A 15,201-nucleotide genomic window follows, 5' to 3' on the forward strand; every position below is an offset into this window, starting at 1 on the left:
CAATGACAAAGAAGATTATGATTATGCTCTGATGAGATGAAAGGTAACTTTCATGTTTCTATGAAAGAAAATGACTTTCCCTTATCAAACATGTTTTTCAATTAGCATATGAGAGTTGAAGTGGAGAAACACTCAATATAGTTTCACTAGCCAACAACAGAGATTAGGAAATACATAAGGAATGTGTTAGTTTTTCCTTATAGGCTTGATTTTTTTTTTTTTTTAACTTATTCATGCAGACAAGTACTGGTGTGTAGCCTAAAGGTGTAGGGGATGAGAGCATTCACCAGAGACAGAGTGGGAAAGCATCATAGTGAGATGTACTGAAATACACTGCTGAGGGAAGCAGCAGGCGGGTCAGGAGAGGTCTGCTGCATCATATGGGTCACCTCCCTGGCTGGGGATTGAACTTGTGCTGCAGTAGCTGCGGAGAGCTTCATGGTGCTGTGCCTTAACCCATTGTGCCACCAGGGAGGGCCCTGTAGTTTAAATCTTTATTAGATTTTTGTTTTAACATTTATGTGTATACTCTATATTTTTATGATAGTTTCTTTTTATCATAAGCTGTAAGTTGAGTCATTTAAAATATTTTTTGCGCTAGTCCACTGCACTGAATGGATCAGGATTTACTGATCTTCATGAATCTGATACCCTATTTTGGACATGGTTCTGGTGATGATATCTTTTAGCAAAGGCTCTAGACTTGGTAGGTGTAGGAAAAACCTTTGTTTGATAGTTTGCTCTGGGAGCTTAAATTGGCAAACTAGACTTCAGAATTTCATTGTCTGTTTTTTTAAGGATATTGGAACACGGACAACAGTTTTAAATCCTGGCTCTTACTATTTGATGGCTGTTATTAAGCTTTTGCTTTCCTTTATAAGTGAACTTAGTCATGGTATCTTTTAGTTGTGTGAATTATATAATGGATATCAAATACTTAGCTGAAGGTCTGGCATATCCTGTTCCAAAAATTGTAGCCTACTAATACTGCTACTTCAGGGAATTTGAGAATATTTTTGACTGCCAAAATATTCATTAGTCTGTCTAGTTTTCAATCACTCGAACCCAATTTAACCCATAGTTCTTGATTTCTTTTTTTTTTTTTTTTAAGATATATTTATTGATGCATACAGAACTGGGGTACAGGCCAGAGGCTCAGGGGCGGTGAGAGGATTCACCAGAGACAGTGGGGAGCAGAACAGGCAGATGATGAAGTACACTGCTGAGGGGAGCAGCGGGCGGGTCAGGAGAGGTCTGCCACGCCATGTGGTCACCTCCTGGGCAGGCAGGAATCGAACTCATGTGGAAGTGGCTTTAGCTTCTCAGTGCAGTGCTTTTAACCCGCTGCGCCACCAGGGAGGGCCCTCTTTTTTTTTTTTTTTAAGATATATTTATTGATGCATACAGAACTGGGGTACAAGCCAGAGGTGCAAGGGCAGTGAGAAGATTCATCAGAGAGAGTGGGGAGCAGAACAGGCAGATCGACGAAATACACTGCTGAGGGGAGCAGCGGGCGGGTCAGGAGAGCTGCCACACCATGTGGGTCACCTCTGGAGTGGAGATTGAACTCATGCTGAAGTTCTTGATTTCTTAGTTTCTTAAAGAGTGTTCATTGTATCCCATGAAGTATCTGATGAAAAGTAGCCTTCCCCACCAAAAAACATACATACATTAGCAGGTTTTGTTTGCATTTCCAATTTAAAGTTAGTTCTCTGCTTTCTGGTTTCTTTTCCAATTTTACAAATAGATTTTTGTTCCATCTATGTTTAAAATTGTTGGATAGTACTATGTTCTTGTAGTCTAGGTGTTGTCTAGCTAGATGATGGTATTGCTATATCACTGTCAAAACTACTTTTGCTAGAGTGCAGCATACTAGACATTATTTTTTATTGATGATAGAAGATTTCCAGGATTCTTCTGTACCATGGTCAGGTCTTTTCTAGTAAAAGAGTTCGTGTGTAGCCCCCACCCAGTCCCTTATAGAATACTTAGAAGATTCATTGCTCTGATCTTCAGAAGTGTAAAGAACTAGTAGCAAGGACAAAGTAATCAAACTCATTTTTTATATAAGTGCTCTAAGTGGTGGTGCATCATTTTCTGAAACTATTGGACAGAGACATGCCTGCCAGCCAGATAAAAAGGGAAGATTTTTTTCCCTGAAGGATAAGAGATGGGATTTGACCTTTTGTGACATCAGGGGAGAAAAAATTAGGTGCTAATGTAGGTAACTTGTTTTCTGGGGCTTTTTTTTTTATTGTATGTGTTGTTGAAGCGAGCAGTCCCAAGGGCTTTCTTTGAGGAGTATGTAGGTATGCCATTCCAAAAGGAAGCAAATGGTTTGACCTGCAACAACTGCTCAGGAAGTGTACGAAGTCTTGCTTATGTCTGTAATGGGGCATTGCCTGTACTTTGGACTTTGTGGTTCTGTGTTCTTTTTTAACTGGGTTTCTACATGCATTTAATGCAACATACAACATGAGTACTGTCTTCCTGGCTGTATTGAGTGTAGTTTTGAGGATAAAGTAGTTTCCTGTTAATTGAATCTGTTGTCTCCTGTCAGGTATCAGAAATGGCTGTCTCTGAGCTACCTGGTAACCCCAATGCTGTTTGGACTGTGCGTCGGCACATTGAAGGTAAACAGCCCTTTCCCACCTGTCAAAATGATATTGATAAGTCTTACGAGGCTGCATTCATGATAATTTCTGTATTTCTTAATGTGGCACCATATTAATAGTAACTATTTAGCCTGAGACCATGTTTTTGATAAATTTCTATCAGGATGCCTTCGCCTACTATTATTTGTGCACATTTGTCAAGGAATACATAGGTGGCTGGTAGGGTCAGTACATACTTACTTTAGTATGACAGAGCTGTCATGTGTGATTTTCTTTAATTATATTCATCTTTAAGATACTGGTTCCATCTGTAAGAGGTATTATGTGAAAGTAAGTTGTTTCTCAGTTTTTGTCACCTTTTGCTCCTCTGTTAAAAGCTATAGTGAAACTCATGGTGTCTATAAATATTAAGATTTGTAAAGCTTGTTAATCACTCCTATTTGGTGGTTATAGTTGTGCTTAAGGAAAGGAGATTAAGTAGAATCAGAATTTTGGATAGAAAAGTGATAGAAGATAAGGGAGTCTGAGCTGCTGGGTAATAAAAATAGTCACCACACCCTAAAATTTTAGATATCTGGAAATGTGTATTGATGCAAAGGCAGCAATGTTTCATAACAGAGATTTCTGTCAATTATAAATAAAATCTAATTCTCATTTTTCCTTTGATTGGGGCAATATGTCATTTCCACTTCTAGATTTCATTGTCTTGTCTTTTGTTCAGGAATGTGGGGTGAGTGAGTAATAATGCCTTGGCCAACGTACAAGGTTTTTTCAGAAAAACAAAATCTTTCTGATAGAGGTTTTGGTTGTGAAGGAAACTAGAAAATACATAGGAGGGAACTATCCCAGAAATCTTTTCTATAATTCACTCATTTTCTTTAGAAGATTTATTTCATTTGTTTTTGCATACAAGAACTGTGGTACAGGCCAGAGTTTTAGGGGGTGAGAGGATTCACCAGAAAGAGAGACTGAGGAATTGAACAGGTCACTCTACTGAAATACTCTGCTGAGGGAAGTAGCAGGTGAGACAGGAGACGTCTGCTGCACCAAGTAGGTCAGCTCCCTGGCTGATAATCGAACTCATGCCTCAGTGGCTGCCTGTACAATGCGCAAATTTTGATAGGTTTGCTTTTCATGTAGGTACTAGGATAAAGTCTGAGTTGAGTAGAAAGAAAAATGAGTAAGGAATTAGTTCATTGGCCCGGAGAACATTTGTTTTTTGGGTAGCTGGTTGAAAGATTTCCTCATTTTGTATCGTGTCTTTAAAAGAAGCTGGTCTGTGTTGATACTGTTCTTTACTACTTGGTGACTGGTTGACATTAAGGCTTTAGAAACATTGCGTAGTTGGTTTATGTTAGAAAGAGCTTGTTAGATTAAAAACAAAGTGTACCTCTCGTATTTTTTCCTTCTTAAACTTTATTTTTAAATAGATTTAGATATACACAAAAGTTACTGTTCATTTTCTGAAGAATATAGGAATCCTAAGATGAAGCGCACTGGTCAGAGAGACTCTATTGCTCACTTTTTAAACCTGTTAGTGGGAATCTGGGTTTTGGTTTTTAGTTTTATACTCTTGATCCTGCTGCCTTTCAAATGCCTTCTATGTACCCAGACTAATTAAGGTAGGGTCCCTGCTCTCAGTACTTGCCACCCAAAAGGAGACAAATGTCCAAAATCATTGTGTTGAATGGCACAAGCACCTTGCCAGGAAGGTTAGAGGAGAGGAAATGGGCAGGCATTGGAAAATCAGGGAAAACCATTTGTTAATAAGCATGATAGAACTTGCAGCTGAAAATTTTCTCTTCTAAATACCAAAATCTACAGACTACCAAGACTATCCTGATAAATACCTTTCTTTAGGAACAATAATTTAGGCAATCACTCAGGGGAACAGGTCAGGGTTTCTCTGTTCATCCTCTTTCCAGATTTCCCAAATTACTTTTTAGTGACCATCTCACATGTCCTCACATGCTACAGTCTTCCAGGTGACTACTAACCGTGGCTGGTACGTGGTGATACATACTACCAATACCAAGCCTTTTTTTCTCTTCCACAGGTGGCTGGTGAAGGTGCTGATCACCACAGGTGTGTACTTACTGTTAGGGTCTACCAAGGGAGAGGGACCTGTACAAAATATTGAAGCTGCCCTGATGGGTGTCTCTTAGAGGGTAACTTTGCAATTAGATGTCCATGTGTATTGCAGTGATGTGCACACATCTGCCTATATATTAAATGGTCGGAGGCAGGACTCCCACTTCCTTTATGTTACAGAATGTAGAAAGTATGATTAACTTTTTTTCCTTTTTTTTTTTTTTTTTTTAAGATTTATTTATTTGTACATACAGAACTGGGGTACAGGCCAGAGACTCAGGGGCAGTGAGAGACTTCACCAGAGACAGAGTGGGGAGCAGAACAGGCAGATCAACGAAGTACACTGCTGAGGGGAGCAGTGGGCGGGTCAGGAGAGGTCTGCCGCGCCATGTGGTCTCCTCCGGGGGCAGGCCGGGATCGAACTCATGCGGAAGTGGCTTTAGCTTCTCAGTGCAGTGCTTTAACCCGCTGCGCCACCAGGGAGGGCCTTTTCCTTTTTTTCCACTAAGCTAAAACCCTTAGTTTTGTAGTTCCTTCGGTTTTTTTGTATGTTTCAAGTGTGTTGGCTAAAAGATCCTGCCCTGGAGAAAGATTTTTTTTTAGTCATGTTAATGTTGCTTACTTTACTCTTAGTAATGAGCTGCCTTGTACTTAGCCTTAGATACTGTGGCAGGAGAAAGAATAGAGCATTCACTCCTTTATGGGGTGCTTCAAAAGCCTTTAGACAAAAATGCATTCTTGTATCATCTTTTGCCATATAAATTAATTTTCTTTCATATAACACTTGCAGTTCCTGGTAAAAGACATGTGTGTGTATATATGTATACATATAGATATAGACATAGATATATATGTGTATTTATATAGATATAGACAGTCTTCAGTCATTTGCCTTGACTGAAGCTTGATTTTTTATTGAACTCAAGCCTATGACCCTCCCTGGGACATAGAACCACTTGATTTGATGCAGCTTCATCTAGTCTTAGGATGAAAAAAAAAGTTATAGTGCGCTTAGAATTAACTTTGATATGAAGGGGCTTTCAGTCATTGCTCTACCATTGCACTTTCAGATGCTGTTTAGGTCCACTGAACTATTATGCCTTTGGCTAAAAGGAAGATAAAGATTCTTACGCTCTCTTTCTCCCCTTTTGCATACAAATTAAATGTTGCATGATCTTTGAGAATCCCCTTTCCCCTTCTAATGAAGGGAGAAACAGAAGTTGTGGCTGTTAGAGCTCTTTGACTTTAATTTGCGTTGGTATAGTCTTTCAAGATAGAAGGTTTCTGTAAAGAGAAGTGAGAAAGGATGCAGTATTAATATATTATAAAATGATGCAATTCCTGTTATTTAGTGCGCCAGAAATTTTTAGTTCAAAAACTTGAGAGCTGGAGTAAAGCTTCTAAGTGGTGTTGTGTGAAGACTATTTTTGATTTTGTTGTAGGGTGTTAGGATATCTATTTCAACAGTAACCATATTTTTATTATATATTTTATGATGGTGAGAAGTGGCATTTTAAAAGCCATTTTATTTATTTAAAAGAGCTATTTATGCATACACAGTGTTAAGAGGATTCACCAAAGACAAGAGTGGGGAGCAGAACAATCAGACTAACAAAGTACACATAAGAGGGGAGCCACGGGTGGGTCAGAAGATTCCTGCTATGCCATGTCACTTACCTCCCTGGCAGGGGATCGAACTCATGCTGAAGCAGCTGTGGCTAGCTTCGTAGTGCTGTGCTTTAACCCGTTGTGCCACCAGGGAAGGCCTTAAAAAGCCATTTTATAAAGTGTCCCTAAAGCATTTGATTCATATTTTGATCCCTGCCTTTCATCCACCCAGGATACACATGTATTATTAGCTTAAAGGCTTTGTAAACATTACTTAACCCTCCTGTGTGAAGCAGCTCCCTAAAGGTATATTGATTTCTGTTTAAGAATGTTGATTGTAACCTACCAAATGGTTTTGTCCTGCTGACAGAATACTGTTGTAAATGGCACCAGTTCCTTTGGCACTATTGAGACCACTGTAAACAAAAACTGTCCTTTATGTGGGTAGGGTGGATCAGCCTGAGAGCTGAGTCCTGACATGTAATCAGGAAAAGGAGCCTATAGCTGCTTCTACTAAAAGTGAGGTAATCCATAAAATAACAAAATACGATGCTGAGAGGAGCAGTGGGCAAGTCAGGAGATACTGCCATGCCATCTGGGTTGCCCAATGGCTGCTGTTGCTTCATAGTGCTGCACTTTTAACCTGTTGTGCACTAGGGAAAGCCCTTTTATCAAGTTTTAATGCCAAATACTGTTCTGCATATAGGAGATACACAGAAGCTGTTTTATCTTGTAGGGTGGGATATTTGGGGGAAATGGCCTTTAACTATGAGATCTACCTGAGAAACTTTTGTGGTTGCCATGCAACCATCATGTCTCCTGGCCTCCTTGAGAAATTTGGTAGTTTGTTTAGCCAATTATATTTCATTAAATGAAAAACATTCTAATAGGATTGCACATGACCACTGAATTGTTTATATTTTTTAATAGTGAAAACTGACAACAAACAACCCCTTCCCCATTTCCCTAGTGTTCTAATATCATTCCTGCTGGGCTGTGCTATATTCTCAGTGTCCAGTCCTAGAATGACTTAGCCCCATGGAGGCTGCTGTTTTATTCTTTAGTTCTTGTGTTCCCACATAGCTTCTGGAAGAAACTGAAGCTCTTTTCTGCTAATGAGGGGTATCTTTTAAGAATGGCAACTGGCACAAATAAACTTTAGCTTCAGAATATTTAAATATTGTCATATTCAGAATTTCCTCATGCCTCTTAATTCCTTGCTCTCTCTACTTTTGCACTTTTTTTTTTTTAAGCAAACTTCTCAAGGATATATTAATTTTCAAAGGTATTGGTAGTGGGCATATCTGTTCAGTGTATTTCAGCAACAGAGGAAGCAAAGTTTATCTGTAGGCTGTTACGACTCGATTATCTTTTGGATCACCTTGTGGCTTTTTGCTGTATGACTGTGTACGTGATGACTACACATAGTGGGAAATGCGTTGGAAGGTTTCTGAAAACTGTCTCATTTGACTTGTAACTAATGAATTTTTAGCTGACCAACTCTTTTTCTCCCTTTTTCAGATGAGTTTGATGCCTACATCATTGTATCTTTCGTGAATGCCACACTTGTGTTGTCTATCGGAGAGACTGTAGAGGAAGTGACTGACTCAGGGTTCCTGGGCACCACCCCAACCTTGTCCTGTTCCTTGTTAGGAGATGATGCCTTGGTACAGGTGAGCATTCTCAGTTGCTTATCAACTTACCTCACTTTGTTCTTTCTTCGCTTTCATTCTGGTGTAGACTGTTGTGTTTACATTAGTAAGCTCTGAACTCCTTTAAAGTAGATGTGAGAAAATAATGAGTTTTTTTTTTTAAGTTTTGACTTGTGCCTCAAATGTGTGGAGATCGCGTAGATGGACATCATTTTAAGTGATGAATCAAATTACAAATGTTAGGTGTCCTTTCAATGACTCTAGGTATATCCTGATGGCATCCGGCACATACGAGCGGACAAGAGAGTCAATGAGTGGAAGACCCCTGGGAAGAAAACCATTGTTAAATGTGCAGTGAACCAGCGACAGGTGGTGATTGCCCTGACAGGAGGAGAGCTCGTCTATTTCGAGATGGATCCTGTATGTTATCACTGTAGGAGTAAAATGGGAGTTTTAATCCAGGTTTCCAGATTATATTCACAAGAAAGAGAATTGAGAAGGAGTCTGTGGCTCATTCTGATCCTTAATGAGGGCTAAAGGATAGATGTTTGTGTTGATTGTCATTGGTGTTAAGAATACCAACTTAGAAATGAAATAATTGCTTCTTCTGCCCTCTGCACTCTACTTTTCCACCAGCTATTTGCCATAAGTCTGATTTCTGCAGCCTGAATCTACTTCATTACTTCATAACTTAATTTTTTTTTTTTTAATGTAGAAGGATGTTGGGCATACATAGCTCCTAGGGAATCTGTATGTTGCCAATCTGTATGTTGATCTAACTATACCTATGATGGAGATTGTCATTTGAATTTTCTTGTATCCAAAATACTCCCATGAACAGATGTTTGTTTGTTTGTTTGTTTTTAAAGATTTATTTATTCATACAGAACTGGGGTACAGGCCAGAGATGCGGAGGGTGAGAGGATTCACTAGAGACAGAATGGGAAGCAGACAGGCAGATCGATGAAGCACACTGCTGAGGGGAGCAGCGGGCGGATCAGGAGAGATCTGCCACGCCATGTGGTCACCTCCGGGGCAGGCGGGGATCGAACTCATGCGAAAGTGGCTTAAGCTTCTTAGTGCTGTGTTTTAACCCACTGCCCCACCAAGGAGGGCCCAGATAAATGTTTTTATATATCTCCATTTCCTGAGAGCTAGATTGGCTTAGAAAATTTAGTAATTCATTGTACTTGTCAAAGGTCTCATGAGTATCTGGTCAGTAATTTTACTTGGTGTTAACATGAGGGGTTCCTCTCAAGTAGAGAAATGTTTGGTTATTAATTAGAAGAGGTGAAATACAAAGGACCTTAACCCATTTTTTATCCTCATTTCCAGGGTTTGGAGGCAAGTTAAATTGGTTTGTAACTTCTCTTTTTTCATGCTGTAGTCAGGGCAGCTGAATGAGTACACAGAGCGAAAGGAGATGTCAGCAGATGTGGTATGCATGAGCCTGGCCAATGTGCCTCCTGGGGAGCAGCGGTCTCGCTTCCTGGCTGTGGGCCTGGTGGACAACACTGTCAGAATCATCTCCCTGGATCCCTCAGTGAGTGTCACCCTCAACTTTAATTTTAACGGTCTTCCATTTGTAGCTTGAGCATTGGGCCCACCAGAACTACTGCTTTAAGCACTTGGTTCCTTTTCATAGTTAAAAACAAACCCAAGGTACGTATTCAGAAACTAACTTGGAATTAAATTTGCTTGTTTCCCTTTTTATTATTTTCTCTTCATAGGACTGTTTGCAGCCTCTGAGCATGCAGGCTCTCCCAGCCCAGCCTGAGTCCTTGTGTATTGTGGAAATGGGAGGCACTGAGAAGCAGGATGAACTGGGAGAGAGGGGTTCTATTGGCTTTCTGTACCTGAATATTGGACTACAGGTAAGAGACCTAGAAGCTCATGCCATTGGTTTCAGCCTTTTCCTTAGGTTTCATGTGCTTTCTTGTTAAATATGGACGTTTTCTGTGCACATGGCTTCAGTTACCAACTGTATAAAGTCATTGGTGTCGTGCCGTGTTCAAGTTTTCTTAGCACTAATTGGAATAATTCAAACTTGGAAAAAAGTATTGTTATGAAGCCTTTGATTAGAAATGTTTGTGATCACTGCTCCAGATCAGAGGTAGATTTGCTCAGTTCATAATGGGCTCCTCTAGCAGTAAAGCACCCCTTGATGATTCCTGTTAAAGCAGCTGAGGACTTCATGCCATGAAAAGCAGAGGATCAGAAGAGGATCAAATAGTTGTCAGGGATTTTGATCACATACTTTGTTGTGTAACTTTTTTTTTTTTTTAAGTTTTTTATTCATACGTGAAGTGGGGTGTAGTCCAGAGATGTGACGGGGTGAGAGGATTCACTGGAGACAGTAGGGAGCAGAATGACTGAAATACACTGCTGCAGGGAGCAGTGGGAGAGACAGGAGGGGCCTGCTGCACCATGTGTGTCAGCTCTCCTGCCTGGGATTGAACTCGTGCGCTAGTGGCCGTGGAAGGCTTCATAGTGTTGCCTCTTAACCCATTGCTTCACCAGAGAGGGCCAAAATTCCTCATTTTAGATGAGTAGAGATTCCCTTTGAAGTTGGCTCTTTTGTCCTTTTAATTTGGGTACTTCCTTCTGGTACAATAAAGTGTCCTTTGTACATCTGGAAACATTCTTGCTAGCAGGCTTTAATTAGTAATTTCTCATAAGACTCTTATTCTTTTTGGAGGAAAATAGTATTTAAAAAAAAACACAGTAGGCCCTCCCTGGTGGCGCAGCGGGTTAAAGCACAGTAGTAAGAAACTAAAGCCACTTCCGCATGAGTTCGATTCCCACCTGCCCCTGAGGAGATCCACATGGTGCAGCAGACCTCTCCTGACCCACCTGCTGCTCCCCTCAGCAGTGTAGATCTGCCTGTTCTGCTCCCCACTGTCTCTGGTGAAGCTTTTTGCTGCCCCTGAGCCTCTGGCCTGTACTCCAGTTTGTATGCACAAATAAATAAATCTTCTTTAAAAAAAAAAAAAACACACAGTAAGTGGGGCCTTACTTGTGGTGCAGGAGTTACAGGCAACGCTATCAAACTATCACCAGCCACTGTAGCACGAGTTCTATGCTCCACCATGGAGCTCACCCATTGGGTGCGGTATACCTCTCATCTTTCCGAGAGTTTTACCTCTCAGCAGTGTTTTTTTAGTACATCTGCTTATTCTCCCCATCCTGTCTCTGGTGAATCCTCTCACCTCCCCCTGCACCTCTGCCTTCACCCCTACTCTTTTTTTTTTTTTTTTAAAGATTTATTTATTCATACAGAACTGGGGTACAGGCCAGAGATGCAGAGGGTGAGAGGATTCACCAGAGACAGAGTGGGGAGCAGAACAGGCAGATTAATGAAGTACACTGCTGAGGGGAGCAGCGGGCGGGTCAGGAGAGGTCTGCCTCGCCATGTGGATCTCCTCCAGGGCAGGCGGGAATCGAACTCGTGGAAGTGGCTTAAGCTTCTTAGTGCAGTGCTTTAGCCCGCTGCGCCACCAGGGAGGGCCCTCACCCCTACTCTTATATGTAAATTAATCTTTTTTAAAAATGGTAAATCAGGTTGTTTTTATCTGTACATATTTTTTTGAGATTTAATATAATAAATGGCACATACTAAAAATGTTTTTAAGGATATACAGTGAAAAATAAGTATACTTTTTACTTTGCCCATTAGTAAATGGGTCACTATTCTGATTTGAATGATTTCGTGAGAAAATGAGAATGGCAGAGTGATTGATAAGGATACATTATATATCTCTAATAAGTCACTTCGTCCATCTGTTTGAAATTATTGTATTATATTGTATTATTGAACTTATTGTACCCTTCCCTTATGGGTAGGCTTCATCTACTTATTTCCTTTTCATTAGAACGGTGTATTGTTGAGAACTGTCCTGGACCCTGTTACTGGGGATCTCTCAGATACCCGTACTCGGTACCTTGGGTCCCGTCCTGTGAAGCTTTTTCGAGTCCGGATGCAAGGACAAGAGGCTGTAAGTAGTGAAAAGGGGGCAGACCACATGCTCAAATCCTGGTGACATTAGCTGCGGAAATCCCCTTGATGTAAAATTTTGTTTCAGTAATTCACCAGTGTGTAGTTAGACATTAGCTCTGTCTTGAGAAATTTCCTTCATGTGGGAAGTATTCTTTCATTCAGGGCTTCTCAACTGGGGTTCTGAGGCACTAGGCCATGATTTGGTTTTAGGTGGATTGAAATATAGATCCCTTTTGCCCTCAGGCTAACTGGGGCATCTCTACCCATGAGATGTCAATGTTATGATCTACTTTGTATAGCAGGTTATTTAATGAGGAATAACCAACTTGATTTTATTATAACATCAATGAAGTAAAAAATGGGGGCTTTATGAAAAAAAGAAAATACCAGCTGGTAAAACCCGATTTAAAGTTCTGTTTTCCAAGAATCTAAGAACACTAATGATAGAGGTTGGGAAATATCCTTCCTAGCTAAGAATATTAGTGTTGCTCTGTGCTGTACTTTTTACCTGTTATTGCACTTAATTCTTGTTATCCAGCCTTCGATAGTATTCCTTGGAAACTGAAGTTTAAATTGATTTTGTAGGTCATATGCCTAGGCAGCACAGGTTTTTAAAATGCACTGAGTTACACTGCTACTGCTTGTGTTGCTCTATTCCTTAATGTAGGTTTTTAGGCTTTCAAATAACTTTGGGGTATCTGTGGGCAGAAATTTGGGAATTAGGGTATTTGATTAACATACCACATTTGATTTTTCCCTGAGCTTATTGGAAGTGTTTTTGCTTTCCTCAGGTGTTGGCTATGTCCAGTCGCTCATGGTTGAGTTATTCTTACCAGTCTCGTTTCCATCTTACCCCCCTGTCTTATGAGACCCTGGAATTTGCATCTGGCTTTGCTTCAGAACAGTGTCCTGAGGGCATTGTGGCCATCTCCACCAATACTCTGAGGTGAGTGACTCCCACAGTTGAAGTCCAGGGGAAACTTTTCTGCCGGGGGCTTAGGCAGTTGTTTTGCCAGTGTTGGAAGAAGTTAAGAAGAGATGGCAGAAAGCCACCCCTTAACTATGTAACTAGTGTGTTGAAATTGAAACCTTTATTTGGCTCATGATTTAGGTATCTGGTAGCCAAGTTTCGGTGTTTTTGATTTTTAACTTCTGTTTAAACTTTCAGGGCCAGGTTTTATAGTATAGTTCAATTTTCTTGAGATTTAAGGTTTCTCTTTTCTAAGATAGTGCCATTGCATTAAGTTTCCGTCATTGAACTACTGACAGCTTTTTTTCACTTGTCATTCCCAATGTTAGAAAATTTTAACCTCAATGTAAATTATGTAGTTCTTTGCAACTTAACAGGCTTGTTGTCTGGTTGTACTTGTAGTGTTGGAATGTGCACTGTTCAAGATGGAAAATAACCTATTTGACTCAAATTTTGAGTATTTTTTTTTTAACTTTTTAATGCCACCCTTATTCATGATATGGTTATAGCTGTTGGATGTTCCCTATTCTAGTCTCTTGCTAAACACTGTTACTTGTCAAATGAATTCTCAGTTTCACTTGCAACAGGTTTTAAGGTCTTTTCAGTTACTGTTGTGAACATTCATCTACAGACTTCATGTGGGTGTCTTCATTTATATTTGTTATATACTTATAAAGACGGAATTGCCAAGTCATGTGGTGGCTTAATCAATTTTTGAAGAACTGTGAGACTGTTTTCCAAAGTAACTGTACCTACCATTTTACATTCCACCAGCATGGTATAAGGGCTTGAACTTTTCCACTTATGTTGTCTTCCCAACACTTGTTATCTGACATCTTGATTCTAGCCATCCCAGTGAGTGTAAAATAAATCTGTTGCTGTGGTTTAGATTGCATTTCCTCATGGCTAATACCATTGAGCAGTTTTTCATGTGCTTGTTGGCTGTTCTTTGGAATTTAGAAGAATTTGCTTGTTTATTATAGAATTGTAAAAGTTTTTTACATATTCATATTTCCATAGTATGATTTTCAGGTATTTTCTCATAACTGTTGTTTGTCATTTCACTTTCTATAGTTCCTCTTCTATAATCAATAATACCTTAAAGCTCAAGAGGTGGTTTTTTATTTTCTTATTTATTTATGTATATAAGAATTGGAGTGTACAGGCCAGAGTTGTGGGGTTGAGAGGATTCATCAGACAGCAGGGAACAGAATAGGCAGATTGAAATACAGTGCTGAGGGCAGCGTCATGCGAACCAAGAGCTCTGCTGTGCCATGTGGGTCAGCTCCCTAGCGGGGTAGAGCTGGTACTGCAGTGGCTGCTTGATAGCTTCCTAACCCTGCACTTCAACCCTTTGTGCCACCAGGGGTGCCCTAATTAGGAGATTTATGTTCTGGAGACCTCCACTTTATGAAACTTCATAAGTACAAATGTTGCATGTATTCAGGTAATTGTGGTAGCGTGTGAAAAATTAATTATTTGTTAAAGCATTTCATTTTTGAAGTCCATCCAAAAACTGCTGGAATTCATCTTGGGTATCACCAAGACTACTTGGCGCACCCTGACTAGCCTCATATTTTCTAAGGAAGAATGCAGCTTGGGAGCATCTGCTTCCTCCAGTGCTGAGTGTCTTCCTAAGGGCAAATCCTGAGGGCAGGTAATTCGTCTGCCTGGAGTGTTATATGTGGCGTTTTTACGAAAACAGGTCTGTGTGTGGCTGCTTCCAGAGGAGTGATAACTGGATTAGTGGCTGTAGTTTCTGTTTTCTTTATAGCATGCTTCCCTCGACCCCCAAAATGGTAATTTTTGATGTTGAAAAGATTTTTCATTACTCAGGTATTTGTAAGATACAAGATAGAATATCAAGGAACATCTAATGTCTTCTGAAGAATACTTGGACATCCATGAGAGTGCGAGTGATATTCACTGTAGTGTATCATAAAATGTTATGTTTTTTTTTAATGTTATGTTTTATATTACATGTTTTTAAAAATGTGGTTCTTTAAAAAATACGGAGTGGTTTTCTCTTTTTTAAAATGATGATTGTATGTGATCTTTAAAGTATATGTAATACTGTCATTAGAGATCAAGTTATTGTGTCTTTAATAGTATCTGGATTCTGCTATTTTGCACATATTTTGCTCTAGGAATAACTTTTTTCTATTTAACAAAGCATGTAAGTTTCCATCCTTCTCATCTCTTTCTACATTATCTTACATTTCCTAGACTTTTTTGGGTTTTGTTCAGGAGAGCATCCATTTTATTTAA

At 39.8% G+C, this 15,201-nt stretch overlaps 1 protein-coding gene across 1 annotated transcript in view; it reads left to right on the top strand.

Annotated features, from left to right (window-relative positions):
* The window catches only part of SF3B3 (splicing factor 3b, subunit 3, 130kDa), a 41,792-nt gene that overhangs the window by 19,758 nt on the left and 6,833 nt on the right, over nucleotides 1-15,201 (top strand). Inside the window, exons 11-17 of the mRNA XM_004690400.2 lie at nucleotides 2,561-2,633; nucleotides 7,836-7,987; nucleotides 8,231-8,386; nucleotides 9,354-9,509; nucleotides 9,697-9,840; nucleotides 11,839-11,961; nucleotides 12,755-12,909. Of these exons, the coding sequence (XP_004690457.1) occupies nucleotides 2,561-2,633; nucleotides 7,836-7,987; nucleotides 8,231-8,386; nucleotides 9,354-9,509; nucleotides 9,697-9,840; nucleotides 11,839-11,961; nucleotides 12,755-12,909 (959 nt within the window). The remainder of the gene's footprint in view (nucleotides 1-2,560; nucleotides 2,634-7,835; nucleotides 7,988-8,230; nucleotides 8,387-9,353; nucleotides 9,510-9,696; nucleotides 9,841-11,838; nucleotides 11,962-12,754; nucleotides 12,910-15,201) is intronic.

Source organism: Condylura cristata, unplaced genomic scaffold, assembly GCF_000260355.1.
Source record: "Condylura cristata isolate star-nosed mole 26May11 unplaced genomic scaffold, ConCri1.0 scaffold00028, whole genome shotgun sequence".
Lineage (NCBI taxonomy): Eukaryota > Metazoa > Chordata > Mammalia > Eulipotyphla > Talpidae > Condylura > Condylura cristata.